This window comes from Mustelus asterias, chromosome 3 (assembly GCF_964213995.1).
Source record: "Mustelus asterias chromosome 3, sMusAst1.hap1.1, whole genome shotgun sequence".
NCBI lineage: Eukaryota > Metazoa > Chordata > Chondrichthyes > Carcharhiniformes > Triakidae > Mustelus > Mustelus asterias.
Window position 1 is genome coordinate 33,912,778 of NC_135803.1, and position 26,233 is coordinate 33,939,010.

General features: G+C 43.0%; 1 protein-coding gene across 2 annotated transcripts in view; it reads left to right on the plus strand.

Moving 5' to 3' along the window:
• The first annotated feature begins 19,632 nt into the window (after window positions 1–19,632).
• Window positions 19,633–26,233, plus strand: part of fam131ab (family with sequence similarity 131 member Ab) — a 53,269-nt gene continuing 46,668 nt past the window's right edge. The window contains exons 1-2 of one of the 2 annotated variants that reach the window (XM_078207337.1): window positions 19,633–19,835; window positions 24,452–24,591. In XM_078207337.1, the coding sequence (XP_078063463.1) occupies window positions 19,805–19,835; window positions 24,452–24,591 (171 nt within the window). In that variant the 5' untranslated portion in view covers window positions 19,633–19,804. The remainder of the gene's footprint in view (window positions 19,836–24,451; window positions 24,592–26,233) is intronic. The other variant, XM_078207346.1, reaches the window with a different exon arrangement.

Genomic DNA, 26,233 nt, shown 5'->3' on the forward strand with positions numbered 1-26,233 from the left:
TAAGTTTCCTTTCGACTTTGTTTTTGGTTCGGGCTGTTCCCCCCTTCCTTTTGGGGAGCTGCCCCTTTTACTTTGTCCCTAAGTTAATTTGAGTTCGTTTACTTGATTGGTATCGAAAGAGCTGGGATAAAGGATTGCAGCTGGAAAAGGAACTGAACTCTCTGCCGAACCACAGAACACCTGAACTGAAGACTCAATTATCTGTCAGCCAAAGTCAATCAACTTGCATCAGCAGCAATGCTAATCATTGACTCCTCGCAGCTCAAGGACTGTTCCATATAACTTCTTATTTCTATTTACTTACTATTGGACTCAATTCTTACTTCTAATCCATATGAATATGTTTTACATTCTTATGCTTTTAGTAGTTAATAAACTTATTCTACATTAACTCAAGCAAACCTGGTTAAATTGACTTTTTAGAAAAAATAACGATTGGGTCTGGAAAAGGTATCCAAGGGAAAGAGAACCTTGTTAGATTAACTCTTTGCAGGAAGGGTGGATTGAATAAAGACATAGAATTGGTCATCCTTCCTTACCCAGGTTTGTATAATTTGGGATGGTGACAAAGTGAGGGGTCTCACTTGGATCAACAACTTTTGGGGAATGTCACCTGCGGCTGGTGGTAACAAATCTGGATGCTCACCTGGGAAATTGGAACCAAATTGGGGGCTCATCGTGTCAATATTGTTCCCCCAGAGGGTTAACAAATTGGGGGCTCATGGTCCAGAATTTGTTCCTAAAGGTGAAATGAACTAGAATCATAGAATCCTACAGTCCAGAAGGCGGCCATTTGGCCCATCCAGTCTGCACCGACCACAACCCCACACAGCCCCTATTCCCTGTAGCCCAATATATTTACCCCACTAATCCCCCTAACACTAAGTGGTAATTTAGCATGGTGAATCAATCTAACCTGCACATCTTTGGACTGTGGGAGGAAACCGGAGCACCCGGAGGAACCCCACGCAGACACGGGGAGAATGTGCAAACTCCTTACAGACAGTAACCCAAGCCAGGGAACTGAACCCGGGTCCCTGGCACTTTGAGGCAGCAGTGCTAACCACTGTGCCGCCGTGCTGCTCATGCGGGGGAACAGGGGAAAGTAAATTGTTCCTTGAAGCCGATTTTTAACTAACTGCACAAAAGCTTTCTTGAGTTTGTACTGTTAAACTTTTAAAAATGTCTATGTTTGATGCCAGTACTTTTCTAGAAGAACCAGAGAGTGTTATGTTTGAGGATTTAAAAGTTCTGTCCCTCAAACAATTAAAAGTGTTCAAGAGGCAATTAGAATTAGAATTTCGGACCCAAGCTAGAAAAGTCGGAATAATAAAAGGGGTGGCCAACCGTGTGCAGGTGAAACTTGAGGATGATGAAGTGAATAGCAAGGCAGTAGAAAGATTAAAATGGGAAAAGTGGAAATGAGAATTTCAGGAAAGACAAAAGGAGAGGGAGTTTCAACTAAAACAGCTCAAACGCAGGGGCAGGAATCCTGCTGTGTCCCTTGAAGACATCCCCACCAGCTCCGACTTAAAGGTTGAGGCAACCCTGTTCACTCATTTAATCCCTAAGTTTGATGAAGTAGAGATAGAAGCCTTCTTTATTCCTTTGAATGGTTAGCACAGCAGCTAAAGTGGCCAGCCTAGCATATAATCCCTATTACTGCAGAATAAGCTTTCAGGGAAAGCTCACAAGGTATATTCCCTCTTGTCGAAGGCAAGGAGCCAGCATGAGGTGGAGCAGAATTTCCAAGCAGACTGTTCTAGGATGTAACTCTTGTTGAAATTTCTATTATACAAACCTCTGCATTTTAGCAGCAGCCTAAATAAGCTGAACAGATGATTGGAAACAATATTATGGTGGTAAATTAACAACTACCCTAAATTATGATAAGGTGGACCTTATTACAATTTGTGTCTGATATAATTTTGTATCAACATTTATAAGCGAGAGGCAGTTAGTTAACATTTTTCAAAACACATTTGAGTGAGACTGAGAGGAAGGCAGTAATTATTATCCTTACCTTTGATAGGGACAAAGAATGAATCCTCAAAACACAGAGCTACGTGTCTTCTATTAGTATGGCACAATGTTTGGAACTTTGTTTAGGGGTCATTTGGAAGCACAGACTCTGAGTACAGAGATTTATCATTATTTCAGTAAGGGAAGATTGTACTTGACCAATTTCCCTTTTTTGAGGAAGTTACTAATTTTGTAAAAAGAAAGAAGGGACACTGGATGTTATCCGTTTGTATTTCAGAATGACATTTGGCATTTTCCCATATACAGAATAATTTCCATGATGCCGATTAGGCCGGATAAGTCATAGTGAATGCAAAGAGTTGTGTGATGGAGGAAGAAAATGGAGCTCAGCAGAGGGCCTTCATTACATAACATTCTTGTAAATGACTTGGAGCAGAGAATATTTTCCAAAATGCCCAAGATTGCTAATAGCATCAAATCGGGTGCAGTAACCAATGATGCCAACCACTGTCTGATGATCATGGTGTGATTTTCAGGGAAGCAGATAGTTTTGAATGGGGAAACCCCAGATAGACTGATTCTCTTCTGCCCAGAATGCGTTACGATTTACCTTGACCTGAAATTCTGACCCAAGGATGGACGGTACAGAAAGAGGCCATTCGGCCCATTATGTCTGTGCCGGCCAAAAAAGAGAAATAATAAACTAGCCGCTCATTTTAATCCCATTTTCCAGCACCTGGTCCATAGTCTTACAGGTTACAGCACATCAGGTGCAGATCCAGGTACCTTTTAACTAAGTTGAGCATTTCAACCTCAACCACCATCTTAGACAGTGAATTCCAGATACCAACACCCTATGGGTGAAAAAGCTTTTTCCTCATGGATGGAGGTTCCATCTTGCTACCTTACTGAGCTGACCATCACCTTGTAATGGTTTCAATCAGGCAATTGAGGTTGGTCTGCTTGAATATGAAATCCCTGATTAAGGGCCAAATTGATGGTCCAATCAGGAAGCCCCATGCTCTGTACTTAAACAGGAGTGCCAGTTCCTCTGGTGCTCTGGATGTAGACTGCACACAGAGCACTCTGTATAGTGTGATTGGATCTTGTTAATAAAGGAATTTTGGTGAAGGGACTTCCACCTCTGAGGATGCATTACAATCTAACATATATTAATAGAGCAGTATTCAACAGTGTCAGCCTCAGTTCTGTCTTGCTGAATGGGCCTTCACCATATTGCGCTTTCATGTGATCACCTTCACCCAGTGAGCAGTTAGCTGCCACTGGATAATATGAAAGGTCAGGTCCCCTGTATTCCTTCTGCCAATCACCTTAAATCTATGCCCCCTGGTAATTTACCCCTCAGCTTGGGGAAACAAGTCTTTCCAGGTTACTCTGTCTGGGCCCCTCATATTTTTGTACAGCTCAATTAGACCAACCCCATGCCTCCTCTGTCCTAAAGGAAACAACCCTTGCCTATCCAATCTCTCCCCATAGCTGCAATTTTCAAGCACTGGCACCATTCTTGTAAATTGTCTCTCCACTCACTCCAGAGCAAGTATGTCCTGCCTGTAATTGGTGACCAGGACTGTACACAAAACTCCAGCTGTGACCTAAACAGTTTTTTATACAATTCCATCGTTACATCCCTGATTTTATATTCAATACTTTGCCCAATAACGAAAAGTATTCCATATGATTTCTTGACCACCTTGTCCATCTGTCCTGCCACCTTAAAGGACCTGTGGACATGTACTCCAAGGTCTCTCACTTCCTCAACCCTTCTCAATAGCTTCCCATTTACTGAATATTCCCTTGCTTTGTTTGCCCTCTCCAAATGCATAACCTCACACATCTGTGGCCTGGGGGGCATCCCCCCCTGGATAAAGTCACCCCCGGGGGGTGTGACATCCACTTGGGGAAAGTTCTGGGTGGTGAAGCCCCGGACATAGTAACACCAGAGGGATTTTTACTCTCCGGGAGAAAAATTGGGAAGGAAGGCCCGAACTGAGTACCCTGGAGAGACCCTCCCACCGCCCCGGCTGAAATTCCGGAAGGCGTCCCGGATTGAGTAGGCGGGGTGGTTTCCCCCCATTTCCCCCCCTCTGGCTGAACATCCGTAAGGTGTAACCCCCGGATATGAGTACCACTGGAGGGTTGCATCCCCCGGCAGGTGGACAAACCCAGGGGACGGTGCCCTTATGCTTCAGTGTTTATTTTTTTTGTTGTGTATAGTTGTAGTGTTGTTAATGTTTGTAGATTTGTAGATTATGATTTGTAAATGGAGGTGTATTTTGAGGGCAATGCCCTGGAAAACTGTAATTGATGATGAACCCTTCCGAAATGGAAGGTAGTAATTGATAAATGGATGGTGTTAGCCATCGGTAATGTATTTTTCATGAATTGTTTGATATTGTAACATGTGGTTTTTCTGTTATGATAGTTGGTGGTTTGTTCCGGCCCCCGTCTATTTTCTTGCGTTATTTGTGGCCTGGGGGGCATCCCCCCCTGGATAAAGTCACCCCCGGGGGGTGTGACATCCACTTGGGGAAAGTTCTGGGTGGTGAAGCCCCGGACATAGTAACACCAGAGGGATTTTTATTCTCCGGGAGAAAAATTGGGAAGGAAGGCCCGAACTGAGTACCCTGGAGAGACTCTCCCACCGCCCCGGCTGAAATTCCGGAAGGGATTCCGGATTGAGTAGGCGGGGTGGTTTCCCCTATTTCCCCCCTCCGGCTGAACATCCGTAAGGTGTAACCCCCGGATATGAGTACCACTGGAGGGTTGCATCCCCCGGCAGGTGGACAAACCCAGGGGACGGTGCCCTTATGCTTCAGTGTTTATTTTTTGTTGTGTATAGTTGTAGTGTTAATGTTTGTAGATTTGTAGATTATGATTTGTAAATGGAGGTGTATTTTGAGGGCAATGCCCTGGAAAACTGTAATTGACGATGAACCCTTCCGAAATGGAAGGTAGTAACTGATAAATGGATGGCGTTAGCCATTGGTAATGTACTTTTTTCACATTTGTTCTTTGTGTATTTGTAATTGTTTTGTATTAACGTATTTGTAATAAACAAAAAGAAATCCCTGATTAAGGGCCAAATTGATGGTCCAATCAGGAAGCCCCATGCTCTGTACTTAAACAGGAGTGCCAGTTCCTCTGGTGCTCTGGATGTAGACTGCACACAGAGCACTCTGTATAGTGTGATTGGATCTTGTTAATAAAGGAATTTTGGTGAAGGGACTTCCACCTCTGAGGATGCATTACAATCTAACATATATTAATAGAGCAGTATTCAACAGTGTCAGCCTCAGTTCTGTCTTGCTGAATGGGCCTTCACCATATTGCGCTTTCATGTGATCACCTTCACCCAGTGAGCAGTTAGCTGCCACTGGATAATATGAAAGGTCAGGTCCCCTGTATTCCTTCTGCCAATCACCTTAAATCTATGCCCCCTGGTAATTTACCCCTCAGCTTGGGGAAACAAGTCTTTCCAGGTTACTCTGTCTGGGCCCCTCATATTTTTGTACAGCTCAATTAGACCAACCCCATGCCTCCTCTGTCCTAAAGGAAACAACCCTTGCCTATCCAATCTCTCCCCATAGCTGCAATTTTCAAGCACTGGCACCATTCTTGTAAATTGTCTCTCCACTCACTCCAGAGCAAGTATGTCCTGCCTGTAATTGGTGACCAGGACTGTACACAAAACTCCAGCTGTGACCTAAACAGTTTTTTATACAATTCCATCGTTACATCCCTGATTTTATATTCAATACTTTGCCCAATAACGAAAAGTATTCCATATGATTTCTTGACCACCTTGTCCATCTGTCCTGCCACCTTAAAGGACCTGTGGACATGTACTCCAAGGTCTCTCACTTCCTCAACCCTTCTCAATAGCTTCCCATTTACTGAATATTCCCTTGCTTTGTTTGCCCTCTCCAAATGCATAACCTCACACTTTTCCACATTGAATTCCATTTGCCACTTCTCTGCCCACGCAACAAAACTATTGATATGACTCTGGAGTCGACAGCTATCCTCTTCACTATCAACTACATGGCCAGTTTTTGTCATCAGCAAATTTCCCAATCATGCCGCACACATTTAAGTCTTAATCATTAATATATATAACAAACAACAAGGGCCCTATCACTGACCCCAGTGAAACACACTGAAAATTGGCTTCCATTTGCAAAAACATCTACTGACCATTACCCTTTGTATCCTGTCACTGGCCAAATTTGGATCCAACCTGTCACCTTCCTTGTATCCCATGAGATCTCATTTTTCTGACCAGTCTGCCAGGTGGGACCTTGTCAAATGCCTTATTGAAATTCATGTCGACAATATCCACTGCACTAACCTCAACAATCCTCCTTGTTACTTCCTGAAAAAATTTTATTAAGTTAGTAAGACATGATCTTCCCCTAGCAAAACCATTCTATTCTGATCGATCCAAGCCTTTCTAAGTGACAGTTTATCCTGTTTTTCAGCATTGGTTACAATAATTTTCCCACCACCAAAGTCAGACTGACCAGCCTATAGTTTTCTGGCCTATCCCTTGTACCCTTTTAAAATAATGGTACAGTGTTTGCAAACCTCCAATCCTCTGGTATCTAGAGAGGATTGGAAAATGATCTTCAGAACATCCGTTATTTCCTACCTGACTTCCTTCAACAGTCTGAGATACAATCCATCTGGCTCTGATGATTTATGTATCTTCAATGATGCCAGTCCCTCTAATACTCCCTCTCTCACTATGTTTATTGTACCTGATATTTCACATTCCTCCTCTTTAACTAGAATTCTGAATCATCCCTTTCCTTAGTGAGATGGAGACAAAGTATTCATTGAGAAACTGCCCACATCTTCTGAATCAACCTACAAGTTACATGTACATCGCTGATAGGCCTTACCTTTTCCTTAGTTATTCTTTTGCTCTTAGTGCATTGGTAAAACATCTTAGGATTTTCTTTGATGTTACCTGCCAATATTTTTTGTATCGTCTCTTTGTTTCCTAATTTCCATTTTTACTTCACCCCTGTACTTCCTATACTCCTCCATGCTGTCTACAGCATTTAGCCTTTTGTGACTGTCACAAGCTTTCTTTTATTGCTTTATGCTTCTGGATAACTAAGGGCTCTAGATTTGGCAGTATCACCCTTTTTTTATGGGGATATGTCTACACTGTGCTTGTAGAATTTTGCCTTTGAATGCCTCCCACAGCTTTGACATCGTTTTTCCTTCCAATAGCTGTAACTTTTACAGATGCACCATAGAAAGCATTCTTTCTGATTGTATCACAGCTTGGTATGGCTCCTGCTCTGCCCAAGACTGCAAAGAATTACAAAAGGTCATGCAAATAGCCCAATCCATCATGCAAACCAGTCTCCCATCCATTGACTCTGTCTACACTTCCCGCTGCCTTGGAAAAGCAGCCAGCATAATTAAGGACCCCACGCACCCCGGATATTCTCTCTTCCACCTTCTTCCGTCAGGAAAAAGATACAAAAGTCTGAGGTCACGTACCAACCGACTCAAGAACAGCTTCTTTCACGCTGCTGTCAGACTTTTGAATGGACCTACCTTGCATTAAGTTGATTTTCCTCTACACCCTAGCTATGTCTGTAACACTACATTCTGCACTCTCTCCTTTCCTCCTCTATGAACAGTATGCTTTGTCTGTATAGCGCGCAGGAAACAATACTTTTCACCGTATGTTAATGCAATGACAATAATAAATCAAATATCCAGCCCACTTTTTCCTGCTCATCTCTCAGCTTTGTAAAATTTGACATTCCCCAATTTAGAACTTTTTGTCCTGTTCTATTTTTGTCCTTTTCCATAATGATACTAAATCTAACTATATGATGGTCACTATTTCCAAAATGGCCCCCATTGCTACTTCGTCCACTTGCCCAGCTTCATTTCCTAAGAATAAATCTGGAATTGCACCCCTTCTTGTTAGGTTTGTTACATGCTGTCTAAAAACGTTCTCTTGAATGTAGTTTAAGAATTTTGCCCTCCGCACTGTTTGTATCCTAATTGATATTGGGGTAGTTGAAGTCATAGAATCTACAGTGCAGAAGGAGGCCATTTGGCCCATCAAGTCTGCACTGACAACAATCCCACCCAGGCCCTATGCCCATAACCTCTCCAAGTTCTCCAACACGAAGGAACAATTTATCACAGCCAATCAACCTAACCCACACATCTTTGGAGTGTGGGAGGAAACCGGAGCACCTGGAGGAAACCCACGCAGACACAGGGAGAATGCAAACTCCCCACAATTCCGCCGGAATTGAACCAAGGTCCCTGCTGTGAGGCAACAGTGCTAACCACTGTGCCACCGTGCCGTCCCAAAGTCCCCAACTAATACTGTGCTATTGCTTTGCACTCAGAAATCTGTCTACATGTTTGCTCTTCTAACTATCTTGCTCTATTTGGGGGTCTATAGTATAGTCTTAGCCGTGTGGCTGCCCCTTTTTTTATTCCTGAACTGAAAACATACGGTCTCATTTAATGCTTCATTCAGTATATCTTTCCTCACCTCAGCACCATCACCTTATCCAGGACAAATAGGAACAGGCAATAAATAGCATGCCGTCCACATGCTAGGATTGAATATTTTTTTAAAAGACCTTGTCCAGATTAATGTAATGAATCCGGGAGGGGATTGATTACCTTCATTTAAAATGATTGTTCTTTACAAGCTAAAGGAGAACAAAAGCAATCTTGATTTTAAAAAATGTTGTGGCCTGGGAACTGCCTCTGAGTCACTAAGGGGAGCAGATGGAAGTCATCTTACCTCCGGAGAAACATTCCTTTCTTCTGATGGTGTTGACTTTGCACATTCATATTTACAACACGGGCATATCTTTTACTTCAAAAATCAAAGGTGTATTGTTAAGAGAAGTGTACATTGAAGAATTTTTTAGAATAGTCTTAACCTCAAGTACTGAGCCTTTTAAAGAAAATGCTTTAAGTGATGACAAATTTAATTCCATAGGGGGCACTACTGTGACATAATTCAGCTGTAAGCTGTACTGCCTTTCCTTGAGAAGGAAATAGTGATGATTTTTACAGCGGGTAATCTTCAGTCCCAGTGTATTTAATGCAATTGGCCTCAGAAGGTTCAGGAAATATTCCAGTCAGTAAAGATTGCCTAATGGCGCTAGTTTTGCCAGATTCACTATCATGCAATTAACATACCAGTTGCTTAATAGATAGAACAAAAATACATTGATTCTTCATCATGACATTTGTTAACTTTTAATTTGACACATATTTATAGTGATGATGAATTGTGAGTTAACATTTTCTTGGATGGATTTTAATAATATTTGTTAATGTGTTAAAAGAGGAACAGTGGTGTCCACAGCCTTAATCAATCAATTTTAAAAGTTATACCTTTCTGTTTTCTGAGCTTCAGTAGTTTAAGGTTGACTCGGTGCCAGGGGACTTCAATTGTTCTTTCAGCTAGCTTAAGTTTTAAGTTGAAGTTTTTGATGTGGATTTAAAACTCCATTAAAAGTTTACCACTAATATCAGGCAATTAATTAGAGTGGCTCTTATCAATTCAGGTAACACTCCACATTCCAATATCACACCATCTGTGTTATAAGTCACAGCTGGATTGTGTAGGAATATCAAAGGCAGACTTACGTTATTGCCTTCCCATGTTTTAGACAAAATTCCTATGTGCATTGAGCGTTCACACACTACTTTACGCTGCATCTTCAAACAGGGTAGAAATTCAACTTTAATCTTTCTTATTTACAGCCATAGAATGGTTGTTAAACCGACAAATTTCAGGTGACACCTCTAAGTAAGCTGGTGGCAATATTGGTGGGGTTGGAACATGGAGTATTTACCCCTGTGGAGGCCGGTGGGAAAACATGCCATACCTTCCAGCCCAACCTCATTAATTATGCACCTGGGGTGTTTTGCACCATATTCCGTGGCGGTGCAGGCCTGATGGCATGTAGTCTGCATTCCTTTCTGGGTATCATATTGAAAAGGCGCCCAACATCACTGTCCTACAATTGAAGAAAGGTGGACCTCTTGAAAATAAAGATGGATCTCCAGAATCACTCTGAGGCCAGAAGACTTTTCCTTAGGAAGAAGATAGAACTCCAGGAACATTCTGAGGCAGGTAGGTGGATCCCACCAGGACACAGAATCTGGAAGGTCCACCTGCAGGTGCTCTCCCTCAACTCACTGCTGTGGTGTTCCAGGGCCCAGGGTTGCTATTGGCCTCCATCCTGAACTATGGAGGCAGTCCCGGGCATTGTTCAGATAAGTCCCGACATCTGCACATTGTGCTGTTCTGAACATGTTTCATGCCGGCATGTTCTTCCACCGGCATTATGGAGAATTGGGTGTCGGGTGGGTTGGGCCTTCATCTGAATCCCATTAAAGGGATGCAAATTAGTTTCACCCCAGCCTCCAGAGGGTTTTCCAACCTACCCTGGCGGGCACCAACAGAAAGTCCCGCTGTAAATTACACTGATGCGAAACCAATTTCTAGGTCTCTCACCAGATTCTCTCCCTATCCCCACCATCGAACCCGCCGGCAGGGGCTTGGGAGAATTCCACTCCGAGAGGTTTCCAGGTACATCTCAAATTAACTTTCACCATACTTTACTACATGTCATTACCCTACATGTAACAATGAATTTTAAAATGCAAATGTGTATTTATCAAACACTAATTTACATATCATATTTAGTCATTCATCAGATCTGTAACCTCTGTGAAGACATTTGAGAGGATGCAGAATAGATTTACCAGACTGGTTGAAGGGGGGGTGGGGGATTTTAGTTACAATGAGCTGGGGTTACTGTCTTTGTAACAGAGGAGAGTGAGGGGAGTCATGACGGGGATTGAGTGTTATGGGGATCAGGAAGGAAAGTGGAGATGAGGCAACAATCAGATCAGCCATCAAATGGCGGAGAAAGCTTAAGGGGCTGAATGCCTACTCTTATGTTCTTGTGTATCAGATCAGGAATAGAAGGTTAGGGCAGGTTTGAATAAAGTAGATAAGAAAAATGCTGTTCCTATTAGTTAGTGGTACAAGGATGAGGGACACAGATTTAAGGTTTTATGCAAGAGATGTAGGGGGAATGTTTTGAAGAACCTTTTTACACAGCAAGTGGTAACGAACTAGAACTCACTGCCCACAAGGGTGGTGCAAGTGAGAACAATTGATGATTTCAAAAGAAAATTGGAATGTAACCTGAGGGAAATAAAATTTCAAGGCTACGAGGCTAGAGTGGAGGAATGGGACTGACTGCTTTTCTCCGCAGCAAACTGGCATAGATTTGATGGGGGCAAATGGCCTCCTGCTGTGCTGTAAATGACTATATGACCATAAACAGTGTCTTGCCTTGTCAATGATTTTCTTGGGAGCCAGAAGATATGGACTGATCTTTCTGTCGTGTTCCCATTTACCCCTCACAACTCTCTTAAGACCATTGATTCTCTCATGACAATGTGTGTTTCCGAGTTGCAAGTTATTCTCTCAGCAATGCTGCTTTATTGCTCAGCAGCAAATGGCATCGACAAAATTCATCTGTTGCACCAAGAAGATGATTTTCCCCTGCTTTCCATGCCCAGTTTAAATTCCCATCTTATTCATGTGTTGGCTATGATATTGTTTCTTGAATGCCATTTACTGCCCTTAGTGTTGTAAAGCACTTGGTGTGCAGTGGTAGTGTGCATGGACACAGTGAGTAAAGATATTAAATTTGTGGAATGTCAACATCAGACTGAATGATTTGCAATTTGCTTGACAGTATAAATAAAATTGCTGGAACCAATAATAGGTTAGGATCAACTTAGCAGAAACGGCATCATCAGATTGTTACCATCACACTACTGTCTGCAGAGCCTTAATACCACAAACTTCATTTATTCTTAAACCTCCACACTATTACAACACAATAGGATTTTTAAAAAATCCTAAAATGACTAAATTCATGAAAGTAAAGTTGCCACAAGAGACATCAAACCATTGACAGGTTTTAGAAATTAAACTTAAGTGCCAAAATGGGTGAAGGACACTTACGTGGTGAATGTCTTTACTGCTTACAATCTTAACTGAGAGCATAGTCTGAAAACTCTTGACTATCCTGCTTAAATGATAATTAAAGAACTTTTGTAAGGATTATTATAAACAGCTCCTAATTTAACAGAACAAGGTATTCTCAACTGTCAACTAATTAATTGATTCTCACTGGTTTGCAGTTGGAGATTTTTGTCATAGGCTTTTTATTTTATTAGCCTAATGAAATGCAGACGATCTCTCAACACAAATTAAACAATTGTGGCAAGAACATTTTATTGTTCTGAAATGTAATTGTTGTGGGAAAAATCCACTAGTAGTCAGACTTCGAGATTCAGAAAATACGATTTATTAAACGGAGCTCCGTGGAGACAAGGCACATGGTCTGTAGCAAACCTTCTCTCAATAGTATGTCGGGAGCGGTTCATTTTTATACCCTTTACACAATGGGTAAACCGGTGATTCGAACATTATCACATTGTTTAAGTGAGTACAAGTATTTAACATTTTATGAATGGGTACATTTCCTCATGTTTACAAAAGTACAAACAGGTATAGACATTTAGCATTTTATGAATGGGTACATCTCCTTATGTCTGTATCTATCAATGGCTAGTTTCGTCTCGTTCAGGTGCTAATCGGTTCCCTCGCATTCATATTTCCCGCCTTCCTTTAACATTAATCTAAGCTCTTTGTTTTGGGGTTTCCTTATCTTAAAAGATGTCTTGACCCTTGGCTTTGGCTTCCTGAGGTGTTTGTTTGCTATGAGTCACTGTCTGTGATTTGGAAATGGCTTGTCTGTTAGGTTTTTCTGAACAGCAGGAGCATGTGTCTGCTCTTTTGGCTTTCCCAGTTAACCCTTTATGTGCCAGGCAGCCATTTTAAAGTGTGCCCCCCTTGTATTTTCCCCTTTACATAATAATCCTCGATAAGTAGGATTCCTAGAGCAGGAGTACCTCTACACTTTCACCTGGACATTTGGAAATTGAAACCACTGAGCAACAGGTTCTGAATCTTTGAGACAATTATTGGCTTTTCATTAGGGAATATATATTCTATCTGGCTGTCTCAGTTGCCTACACCAGTGAGCAACCAGGTAATAGTGACAACTCCTCACTGGGGTGGGATTTTGATTTGATTTGATTTATTATTGTCACATGTATTGGGATACAGTGAAAAGCATTGTTTCTTGCGTGCTATACAGACAAAACATACCCTTGATTGAGTACATAAGGGAGAAGGAAAGGGGAGGGTGCAGAATATAGTGTTACAGTCATAGCTAGGGTGAAGAGAAAGATCAACTTAATATATGACAGGTCCATTCAAAAGTCTGATGGCAGCAGGGAAGAAGCTGATCTTAAGTCGGTAGGTACGTGACCTCAGACTTTTGTATCTTTTTCTCAATGGAAGAAGGTGGAAGAGAGAATGTCCAGGGTGTGTGGAGTCCTTGGTAATGCTGGCTGCTTTTCCGAGGAAGTGGAAAGTGTAGATGGAGGCTGGTTTGTGTGATGGACTGGGCTATGTTCATGACCTTTTGTAGATTTTACAGTCTTGGTCAGAGCAGGAGCCATACCAAGCTGTGATACATCCGGAAAGGGTGCTATTTATTTCTGGTAGGCCTGTTATTTACACCAATGACAGGGCCCTACTCTCTAAGGTTAGGTATAAAGGTATTTTTCGGGCAGGTGTCTGTGCCATTAAGGGCGCTGGTGTATTCAGCTCAGAAGAGGAAAGGGTAATTTATTTGGTGTCACAAATAGACTGTCTAATTGCCCAAGAAATTAAAAAATAATAAAATCCTACTCCATCCTCAAAGAATTTGATATCCATACTGCCAATCCATGGCATCCTTTCTATTCATGTCGCTATTGCACAAATGACGTTGTTTTTTCCCCATTCACATGCTGTATTATGTGTTCACCGAAAATACAATGGCTATTTAAGTGGGATGATAAAAGGACAGGAATCCTACATAACCGTGACCTTCCCAAATGTCCACGCCCACCCGACGGGGAGATCCAGATGTTCCTCTGACATGCTGAATTAGGTGACTTTACCTGGAGTGCTGTAGGGGAATTTTGCCCTGGGTCAGGAAGGAGAAAAGTCCAAAGAATTGCCACTTGGGGAAGGTACCAGAAGTTAGCGGATAAATGTGGAGCGGCGTTTTGAATACCTGAAAGAGAGGAGGAAGAACATTGTCAGCGAAGTGAAGCGAAAAACAAATTGCATTTGTTGACAGGTGTTCTCTCATGGGTTGCTGTATTCATGTGCTGGAGAATATTAGAATCAACTGCCCTGGATTTCTGCTCTCAAAGATACAGAACAATCTGGGTGGAAATTGAGGCAGCCCTCATTCACAAGGGTTTTCCACCTCTTTGCATTGCATTTCAGTGCTAGTAGATAATATTCCCTGGAAATGAACGGAGTGCATCAAATAATATTTCCCCCACCATGTGCATCCTGGCAATAATGGGTGCAAGGTTTGCCTGTGGGGGAGGGACACATACAATACACATACAATTTAAACAGTCTGTTTTCCTACTCCAAGCATCGCTCTTTTTAGAAATGCGGTATTCTTCTGAAACCACCCCACCCTGGTGACATAGCCAGCCCACTTACCCTGCAGTGAGGTGCTGGGAGCAGTTTCCACGCCCCAGGCAGGTGCAGCAGCTGTGTCATAAGAGGCTTAGGCATCTGTCCAAAGTAAATAAATGCTGCTGTCTTAGAAACTGGGCTGAAATAGCAGGTGTACGGAAGTCATGCCTCGCTGAGAATATGCTGCCATTGTGGTAGAAAATAAATTGGATGCCTGACATTCAGAAACAATCAGTGGCTGTGGGAATTAGCTTGAACCCAAAGCAGTGTAGCCAACTTGTTTTTTTTCCTGAAACCACATAACAGTAGACACGAGGTTCCAAAAAGGCAAAACCAATGTCATCTTTGTTCTACTCTGTCTGCAGGGTAAAGTGCAGATCTAGCATTGCTGTGAACAGAATTGAATAGTCCTCTCGGCTCTGACCCTTGTGTACATTCTAAAGAGAATTGAATAGTCCACGCTGCTCTAACATTTAGGTATATGCTAAACAGAATTAAATAGTTCACTCTCTCTAATCCTTATGTACATGCTAAACAGAATTAAATGGTCCTCTCTGCTCCAAGCTTTGTGTACAAAGAACAAAGAACAATACAGCACAGGAACAGGCCCTTCGGCCCTCCAAGCCCGCGCCGCTCCCCGGTCCAGGATTGAATCCTGAATCCAGGATCCCCGCCCAATTTTCCAGCCTATCTAGATCCTAATATCCTATCCACCGAGCTGTCCCTCACAGCTACGATGCTTTGTTCATCACAACCTATTAACTCACCCCCACCCCCCCATTCCAGACCATGTGATCTCCAGGGAGAGGCGAAAACCCAGAGTGAAAACCCCAGGGCCAATATGGGGAAAAAAAATCTGGGAAATTGCTCTCCGACCCCCTGTGGCGATCGAAACGAGTCCAGGAGATCACACTGGCCCTGATCAGAAAATGCTTCCCAACCCTATTCATTTCCACTTCTGCTTTACGAACACCATCTGAATTCCCTGCCCCCGAGACAGGTTCCCAACTATCCGCAGTCTCGCTCTGTACTGGCACCAGCAAGATGATCATAGAATGAAGCCTTGAAACGAGAAACAAAGAACAATTAGCCCGCGCCGCTCCCTGTTCCAAACTAGACCACTCTTTTGTATCCCTCCATTCCCACTCCGTTCATATAGCTGTCTAGATTAGTCTTAAACGTTCCCAGTGTGTCCGCCTCCACCACCTTGCCCGGCAACACATTCCAGGCCCCCACGACCCTCTGTGTAAAATATGTCCTTCTGATATCTTTATATCTGGAGCTCTGAAGCTGGTTACGAGAGAGTTACCTAAAATTAAAGTTTTGCACTTTCTAAAAATAAAAGGTTTTTACTACAGGAATGGTAAAAGTCAGGCAGTCACAACCAATGATCCATTACATTGGAGCACAGGTTTTAATTACATCCCCCATTTCCTTTCACATGCAAAATCCTTTGCAAGAGGTCAGTGATAATCCTGTTCTTGACAATGAAAACGGGGGTTTCTGACCTTTTGGAGTGTCGGTCAAGCTCTCAATCTGTTCCACTGTTTGAACCTTTTACCCGGTGCTAGTAGCCAGCAAGATAATGTTTTGCCACTTCAAAATCTGCTGCGGATGGAAAATTGTTAATGTACTCTTATAAAATTTGTTTCTCTGCTTATATTTAGTAGAAGTATTAACCTGTGCATTAATACAATTAAAGCAAGGTGTTGGAGGGGTTTCTGAGGTGGCTGGGTATCGCTGAAATTTCAGTCAATACAAGATTCACGAAGCCAGTGTCTCAGTTTAAAGACGTAATTTTTATTTTGACCAGCGGCCGCTAGGAGAAATCATCAAAGGGTCAGGGCAACTCCCGAGATGGAGCAGCTAGACCTCTCTAATGAGCTCTGATGTATACAATTCAAATCAGATCAATGATAGGTTTTTCTTATCAATTACTCCTGCCTTACATTCGCTTTAAATAAATCATCTTCAATATACATAAACCAACAATAATACCTGTCATATACCTCAGCCAATCGCATTTTGCCCGCTGGCATAATGACATTTTATTAGTCCATAGAATCCGGAAGCTAACTCCTGTCCTGGCTGACCTCACTTCCTGTATACCTTAGCAACCAGAGACACTAACCCAAAGTTCAAATGAATATTCCCATAAATTCTCCCAAAGGTCACTGCCAAACCAGGTTAACACATGACTCCATGTCTGGGCATGCATCCATCTTATCTGGACATTGAATAAACCTTATTCATGAAGTCTGATTAAGTGTTCTAAATGTTCTAACCATTAGAAACTCCGTTGATAAAACCTAGCATATTCCCAAGGTTTTAATATTCTCTTAGAACATGGCTCTGTCCTTAATGTATTTGGCTAAAGTGAACAATGATTCTTAAAAATTCATTAATACATTCAAAATATCAGCATATATGTTTTTAAATCATACTCACTTGTTTAAGTCTCTTCTTGCATTTCATATAGGTGTAAACTGCCTTCTTGTTAGTTTATAATTCTGTTTTAAAGTCATTTAACTCAATGCTCAGTAAGTCATCTCACAACACCAGGTTAAAGTCCAACAGGTTTATTTGGTAGCACGAGCTTTCGGAGCATTGCCCCTTCATCAGGTGAGTGAAGAGTTCTGTTCACAAACAGGGCATATATAGACACAAACTCAATTACAAGATAATAGTTGGAATGCGAGTCTTAACAGGTAATCAAGTCTTTACAGGTGCAGACAATGTGAGTGGAGAGAAGGTTAAGCACAGATTTTGCATGCCTATTCATAGCCAAGTTCCGCACACATGAGGATGGCCTCAACCGGGATCTTGGGTTCATGTCACACTATCTGTAACCCCCACAACTTACCTGGGCTTGCAAAATCTCACTAACTGTCCTGGCTGGAGACAATTCACACCTCTTTAACCTGTGCTTAACGCTCTCTCCACTCACATTGTCTGCATCTGTAAAGACTTGATTACCTGTTAAGACTCGCATTCCAACCATTATCTTGTAATTGAGTTTGTGTCTGTATATGTCCTGTTTGTGAACAGAACTCTTCACTCACCTGATGAAGGGGCAATGCTCCGAAAGCTCGTGCTACCAAATAAACCTGTTGGACTTTAACCTGGTGTTGTAAGACTACTTACTGTGCCTACCCCAGTCCAACGCCGGCAACTCCACATCATAACTCAATGCTGGCAGTTCTGTTAGTGCCTTAATGTCAAATGGTTTAAATATCTTTACTAGCCTATTAGAATTCCTCCCTTACACAAGGGAACTTCATAAGAACTTGTTCATACCGTTATATGGTTATATCGTGCCCCACTAGTATTATGTTTTAAGCATCAATGCTGAAATATTTTTCACTTTGGATGCAGTTACACTTTCCATCCAGTGTCAGATTGTATCTGTGCAGTGTGACCTTCAGTGAAGCATTGTGCTTGGGGCAACTTTTTAATGCTTGAATAAAGATCAGCAACAAAGTAGCATTGCATGAGTGCACGCCTGGAGACAAGTTCTGCTAATCTATCATAAAAAGCAAACCATCAGTAAAAAAGATTGAAAAGTCATATTGCAAACGACCCAGGAAACCCAGTGGATCCTTTTCAGGTGGAATTTTACACCGGGTTTTCACTGTGCAACTTAACACTATATTCTGCACCCTCTCCTTTCCTTCTCCCCTATGAACTCAATTAACGGTATGCTTTGTCTGTATAGTGCGCAAGAAACAATACTTTTCACTGTATCCCAACAATAAATCAAACCTAATCAAAAACTTAAAGCCAATCTCTCCTGATGGGTTGGGGTGGGGCTGGATATTGCTACTTTTACAGGGCTGGGAATGCGATCCGGATTGGGTGGAGGTGTACTCCAAGGTAAGGTTCTAAAAATCCCCAAACCTCAGCCATAAGGGGGGTCAGAGCAAAGGGAAATACAATTCGGTAACTTGTTGCCTCAGGATTTATGCTGCTGTTTGTTTTAAATTTGTAATAAAGTTGAAGAGGTTTTGTTTCAGCTGTGTAAATATTAAAAGGTAATTGAGGTCCCTATTCATTGGACCTGTGTCTGATAAGAGACCTGGGCTGGTGCAAGCGTGGCCCCAGCTTGAATCACTGTCTGTGGAGTCTACACATTCTCCCCGTGTCTGCGTGGGTTTCCTCCGGGTGCTCCAGTTTCCTCCCACAGTCCAAAGGTGTGTGGGTTAGATGAATTGGCCATGCTAAATTTGCCCTCAGTGTCAGGGGGCTTAGCAGGGTAAATAGTTGGAGTTATGTGGATAGGTCCTGGGTGGGATTGTGGTCGATGCAGATTCGGTGGGACGAACGGCCTCCTTCTGCACTGTAGGATTCTATGATTCTATGAAAACATCGGATTTTCCTCGGAAAATCAAATCAAAACATCCGCAAAATACATTCGAAATAACAATGAAATGGAGCGAGCATTTGGGACCTTGACTACTTCCAAAGGGACAGGAGAACTCGCTTTCTCAATTGCTGAAAGCAATCCTCTTGAACGTTGCGCTTTAAGTTCATTGGAGAGGCAGCAAAGTACAAACTCCCCTCCCTCCGCCCCAAACACACACAAAAAGGGGCATCATATATTGAGAGGAGGGCAAAGGTTTCAGATCCACTCAGCACACCGTATCTGAGTTAAAATCATACAGGCTGGGTCTCTGAGACCACCACAAGTGCTGTCTTCCTATTTGAAGGGAAAGACGTGGAAGTTTTCAGTGTGTGTGTGGAGACGCTGCCTCTGGGTTAGCTGTGTATTTTCAGCAGCCTGCCGACAGGGACCGTCAGCCGCCGCTTTGTCCAATAACAGGGAGATGCAGAAACAGGGTCCCCCCATCCTCCCCGCCTCCTCATCCCCACCATCCATAAAAGATCACTCTGACTGCCTGGGCTCATTCAGAGTTGGCCGCACGCTACGTAAAGTGGCGTTTGCTACGTGCCGGGGCGATCTGTCCAAGAGCCAGGGCTCCAGTGAGTGAGTGAGTGCAGAGCAAAGCAGCCAGGAGGCAATTGCATTCTTTAAGACACTCTGCCGGGAAAAAGCTTTAAGTGTTCAGAGCCTGCGAGTTCAATTTCCATGAGGTACTGTGGACATGTTTCCAGTCTGGAACAAGGGTTAATTTTTCACCTAAAAAAACGCCGATTATGGGGTGTATAGGCTCCAAAACAACTATTGGTAAGCTTTGCTTTCTTCTTGTGGACAGAGCAGGGTCTGCCGGCCTTTGAGGCAGTGATCAGGCTGTATGTAGACTGCTGCTTGTCTTGGGTGAAGTGCAGCTTTCAGACCCCCCTCTCTGCAGGTTTAATGTTCTCCAGCAATGGTCTTCATTGACACGGCTGGGGATGAGATCCCCATGTATATGCAGCATAATGTCTCTCCGTTATCCATGTTATGAAGCAATGCCAGTTATCCTTAACCGCAGGAAGCCAGGTATATGAGCCCAGTCTTGCTCTAAGCCTTGCTTTGTAAGGAATCATCCGGTATACAAACATGATCTCCGCCAGCAAGTAGCAAGACTTAATTCTAACCCCCCCCCCCCCCCGCAGCCTTTTGCTGTCCAGTGGAAGATGCTTTTAACCCCATCGGGTCAGAATTGATTTTTACTGTAACCACCATCTTTGAAGCAATTTGTCCGAATGGATGGTTTTTAAGCTGGCGTCTCTCAACAATTGTGTGGGGCCCCCTTTCATTGCAAATGTTAAAATGGGTCCCACGATTCCGCTTTATGTTATGCCATTGGCGAGAGAGGGACAAGTCTTCAGACAGACCCCCCCACCCTCCCACCGCCTCTGCCTTTGGCTGCAGGAACAGCGGGATCTCCGCTGATATTGCATAGCCAAAGACTTTACACCTCAGAGCTTATGTTCAACACTCCAGTGAATATTATTCACAAAGAGACCAGGCGGGGAGGGGGGGGGGGGGGGGAATCCCTTACAGTTTGGGAGAAGCATGTCACATAACAGGGTGAGATAGTCTTACCCTGTAGACTGTATTTCACATGCCAAGGTTGCGTGTTCCTTCAGAAAGCTGGTAGTAATTAATGTGTTGGGGCTGTGGACATGATGTTGTGAGTCTCAGTCAACACTGGCGCCTGCCTTACGGGAGGATAGTGAGGACTTGATTGAATTGGATGCGGTGGCGAAATGAACTTTCCAGAACCATTGGTTGGCTAAATGCGATGGGGGGGGAAATGTCAGATAAAGCAGACAAGGCGACGGCCACGGAGAGAGACATCTTCCCTTTGGGCGTGGCTGATTCCCGGAGCCGCCAATTCTTTCACTGACTGTCCAAATGTCAGTGGGATTGAGACAGGGGTGCTCTCTATAAGGCCAACAGCCCTGCCAGGGGTGCTCTCTATAAGGCCAACAGCCCTGCCTCAGTGAGAGGCAGCAGCACGGCTGGCCAGGTCTCGCTGCAGCAACCAAGTTCTGATCAGTGCGTTAAAAAGATCTTTTACCATCGCTAACTGGCTCATTTTAGAGTATTCTCTGCGGAGAGCACGCCTCGCCCCCCTGCCACTAGCAGAATGGATGGCGTAGATGTTTCCGATTTTGCATTTGGATGTGATTTCTAATACAGTTTAGAGCCGTTTAACACAATGTTGATCCATCCAGATACATGCATTTTGATCGCCTCGGCTGTGAACTGGGGTCGGGGGGGGGGGGGGGGGGGGTATAGACGCTAAATAGGCAGCGATTACTAAGAGTCAAATGTGCCAGACTTCCCTCACACTTTGCACATACCTCATTCTTATTTAATCACCAAATATCAGGGTTAGTAAGCGGCCATTTTCTCCCCAGGGACCATTGAACACTGACTTCAATAAAGAGTACGGTGACCATGAAAACTGCCCCCACGCTTACACTGGAGGCACCCGGTCTCTCTCACCGGGAGGGGTTTTTATTCTCCCGTTCTGTTGTATTTGTCAGATGATGAAGATCCTGGGGGAATATTTTCAACGCGCCGCTCGCTGTGTGTTATTTCTGTCTAATGATGAGGATTACAGCTTTATAAAGAGGCTCAAACCAGGGACATTGTTATTGAGCTCCCTACTTTGAATGAAAGCATTTGATTGCCAGGGTGTGGGGAGGTTTCAGTTAGCCAGCCGGTGCTGAAATAACAGCGAATTACGCTTCACACTTTGAATATTTCACACCAAACAGTATCCAGCCATTGTGTGAATTCTGTTTATGCTTTCCTCTCACCAAGTAAATGCCCACCCCCAGCTGTCTCCTTGGTAAATTCTCCCCGCTTCCCTTATATTTTGTAAATAAAACCAAACAGTTCAAATAGCTACATCGAATTGATTTGGAAACACACGCCTGTTCGTTACTACATCCATCTGATATTAGAGCTAAACTGTGTGATATTGAGCTTTGCTGAGTATAATGTAAGCCTTTGAGGAACACCAGACTATAAAGTTTATTTATTAGTGTAGGCTTACATGAACACTGCAATGAAGTTACTGTGAAAATCCCCTAGTCGCCACACTCCTGCACCTGTTCAGGTACACTGAGGGCGAATTTAGCATGGCCAATGCACCTAACCAGCACATCTATCGGACTGTGGGAGGAAACCGGAGCACCCGGAGTAAACCCATGCAGACATGGGGAGAACATGCAGACTCTGCACAGTGACCCAAGCAGAGAATTGAACCCGGGTCCCTGGTGTTGTAAAGGCAGCAGTGCTAACCACTGTGTCACCGTGCCGCCCACATTGACTATTGACTTTAGAAAAATGCAGAAAGATTGAGATTAAGATGACTTGTTGATCTGGCTGTATCATCATTTGCGTTGCTGTAAAGTTCGGCTTAAAACTCAAAACCTTCGCCAAAAATTTGCTGAAACGACAATTGAGATTGTAAGGGAGAGTGAAAATGTAGCTGAAATGTTCACATCGGATTAAGCAGTGCGAGAAGAAAAGCGCAGCCAAAATATTATTAACTGCATCCATTTGCAATGATAACAGCATTTCTGCGCTTTTCCTATTTAACTTTCCGGCGATTAACTTGATTTAGAATAGGACATGTGTTTAGGCCCTGATATTAGAAGGGTGTTGCTTGATTAGAAGGGTGTTAGGTTGATTGGCCATGCTAAAATTGCCCTTAGTGTCCTGAGATGCGTAGGTTAGAGGGATTAGTGGGTAAATATATAGGGATATGGGGTTAGGGCCTGGGTGGGATTGTGGTCGGTGGCCTCTTTCTGTGCTGTAGGGTTTCTATGATTCTATGCTTTGTTTGAGCGACTAACAGATAAGGAAGTGTTGAAGAAATCAGAAAAATCTAGGTTGAGACGAGAGAATTCTCTTCAACCATCCCATCATGGAGCTTAATTATCCCTGAGCTGCTGGTAGAACATTCAAAACATTCCTTGCTCCGAGTGTAGGAGTTTCTTCAGGACCTCGGTTCCAATGTTGTTCCTCACTCAGTGAATTCCGTCAATGTGGTTCAGGCCCCCGGGTGTACGGTACTTTGAGAGAATGGGGGCTGACGGTGTTTTGTGTGCATCTGCAGGGAGAACAGTTCTATCCATTAGTAAGGGAGCTGAGAATTTTCAGTTGGATTGGTCAATCTTTCCCAGCATAATATAGTGTCGTTGTCATAATATTTCTATTGTAATCAGTCCAGTGTATTCGATTGAAAACCCCGGGCCTCCTTATGTTTGATTTATAGTGTGCTCATCTGTTTACTGTAGATTGGACCAGCGTGGAGTTTTATTTTAGTAAACAGTGATAACGGGTTCATCTGGATAACTAATGCAAATATGTTGAAACCATCTTCACTTTGACATTCTCCCTCCACCATATCATTGACACTCTGCTAACCAGCAATATTGGGGATGGGGGGGGGGGGGGCGGGGACAGTCACATAAACATCAACTGATATGTGCATTTAAGATACAGAGTAAGTAAACCACTGGTAAAATCCGTTCAAGATGGGAGTTTAATTTGTTTAGGCTTCCAGTTGTACAAATATATTTAATAACAAATCAGTGTGTTTTTTTTTCGACCGTGTTAATTTGCTTCACATGACAACAGTACACAGCACAGGGCACCTCTCTGCTTACTTGCTATTTTGGATGCAGACAGGGAAAGCAAACATCAGGCCAGCAGTGTCAACACGTTGTCGGGGGAATAGCCGTGATTAATTATTAAATATTACGTGCGTAATTCCAAGCATGTATATTGTCCTGTGCCCAAAGTGTTGTTTCTAACGCGTCGTGTGGGCACGAAATCGCAATTAGACCTTACTTCGGGCATGCAGACCCTGCATGTCGAGATTGCCTGCTGGCTCCCCCTGCTTCCTTCATACCTCGCCTGTGTGGCAGTGGCGAATAAAATTGCAAATCGATTGGTTTCCTTGGCAACCTGCATCGCCGTGCTCCGGTATTGTGCTAATCTGCCCTGAATCTCAGCATGCTATTGTGTTTTGGGAGAGAGCAAGCCAGCAGGGCTGTTTCGACCTGTGCGCACAGAGCCAGAGGACATGTTGCGATATCTCCCTCTGTTTTACAAACAAATTGATTCAAATACATCGAATTAATTGACAAAGCACCAGGACTGGAACACGCACACACACACACACACAAAACAGCACTGGTTTCTTAGGCTTTATGGAAAGACGTATGGTATTCGACCTGTTATAGACTTAAGAATTTGGAACTTGTTGGTGGCTTGGGGGTTATATTAACTACGGAAGAATCGGGAAAACACTAAAAAAAAAATTAGTTGTATATTTCCGCTGTGCTAAACATTTCCTGGATGAATGTAGTGTTGCATTCTGTCTTTCACAGTGGCAGTTGATACTACCTTACGTGTGGAGTGGAAGGAAGTGAAATCAGCTGCAGCTCTCTTCCCACTGGGAAACACTACGACCTCTCTAGTGCGAAGGCTAGCACACCAGACATCAGTAGACAGCCCGGAGACTGCTGAGGTGCTGCTTTTTCCCTTTTGGATGTGCACTTATAGAGCAAAAAAAAGAAAAGTAATGATAAAGACATGATTGTAGTACAAGTGATACAGATTTTAAACGTCTGTCTGACAAATCCGCGAATCCTCCAATAAATGGCAGTCAATATTGATTCTCCCGGGGGTGGGGGGGGGGGGGGGGGGAGTCAGGGAAATTAGCTAGATGCTTAAATCTTTTTCAAATGTTAAAATGCAAGCGTTTTAACTAAGTGAGATTTTCTATTGATGTGCTTTCTAGTTTGGTTCCTGTTGGGATGTGTGGACTGGCATTTGAGTAATGGCTTGAGTAGTCAGGTATCCTGTTTCTTAGAATGGAAAGCCATCTTTTCAAAATTTTCCCTTTATTAGTTTCAGTTTTATTAGCTGAAAGTGCAGTTTTAATCAACCTAATAAACCTTCACATAATTGCTCCCAACTGTTTCTCACCTATCTTTTACTTTAGGACTAATACCATCATGTACCTCAGCAATTTTTATTGTGAGACATAAGTATAGTTGATCTTATCCTAACTGCTTGGGCCCCAAACATATTTTTTGTTCCATAATTAAAATTCTACAATTGCAAAAGCTTATTATTTATTGTTCTTAAATGAACAAAAAAGCCAACTTATGTCCTCAGAACCTCGCCGGGCACCCCAGCTAACAAGTGATTCATTTCAGTTCGAGGTCGCTCTTTTTAACATGATTTTTATTTAATTTTTCATTTTATAAGCATAATACATAACCATAAAGAAAATATTATTGATCATATTCAGCAGGGATTTATTTCCTTTAGTAACATAACATAGTAATGTAATTAATATCCTGCTTAAAATGGATGATATGCATTTTTTCTGTAGTGATCCTTCCACTTTTCTTGAAATTCCCAACCAAACAAACATTTTGATGGCGTTTGTGCTGATCAGAGAAGTCCTGGAAAAGGCAACGCAAACCTATATCAGGTCTTCATTGTTGTCGGCATGGTGTCACAGTGGTTAGCACTGTTGCCTCACAGCGCCAAGGACCAGGGTTTGATTCCCGGCTTGGGTCACTATCAGTGTGCAGTCTGCATGTTCTCCCTGTATCTGTGTGGGGGTGCTCTGGTTTCCTCCCACAGTCATAAGACCATAGGATATAGGAGCAGAATTAGGCCACTCAGCCCATTGAGTCTGCTCCGCCATTCAATCATAACCCCTTATTAATCAAGAACCTAACATTGGCCGTGCTAAATTCTCCCTGAGTGTACCCGAACAGGTGCTGGAGTGTGGCGACGAGGGGATTTTCACAGTAACTTCATTGCAGTGTTAATGTAAATGTACTTCTGACCAATAAATAAACCTTGTCACAGGGCACAGTGTGAGGCTTCATCTAATCTATTGTAACAATGGCACAAAAATTGCAATGGCGGCCCAGTGAATGGCACCTGTTTAATTTCAATGATATTTTGCATGGCAAGTTGCTGCAAATGTAGGATGGAAATTGCTTAGTGCCTCTACAGGGCATCTGGGATCTGAGTGAACAGGGTAGGCAAATCTGTATCACTTTAACCAAGCAGTGTGAATGATTGTGAAATTAACAGCACAGGGCCTGAGCAAGAGAGTGTAAATTAGAATGGTAAATACATTGAAA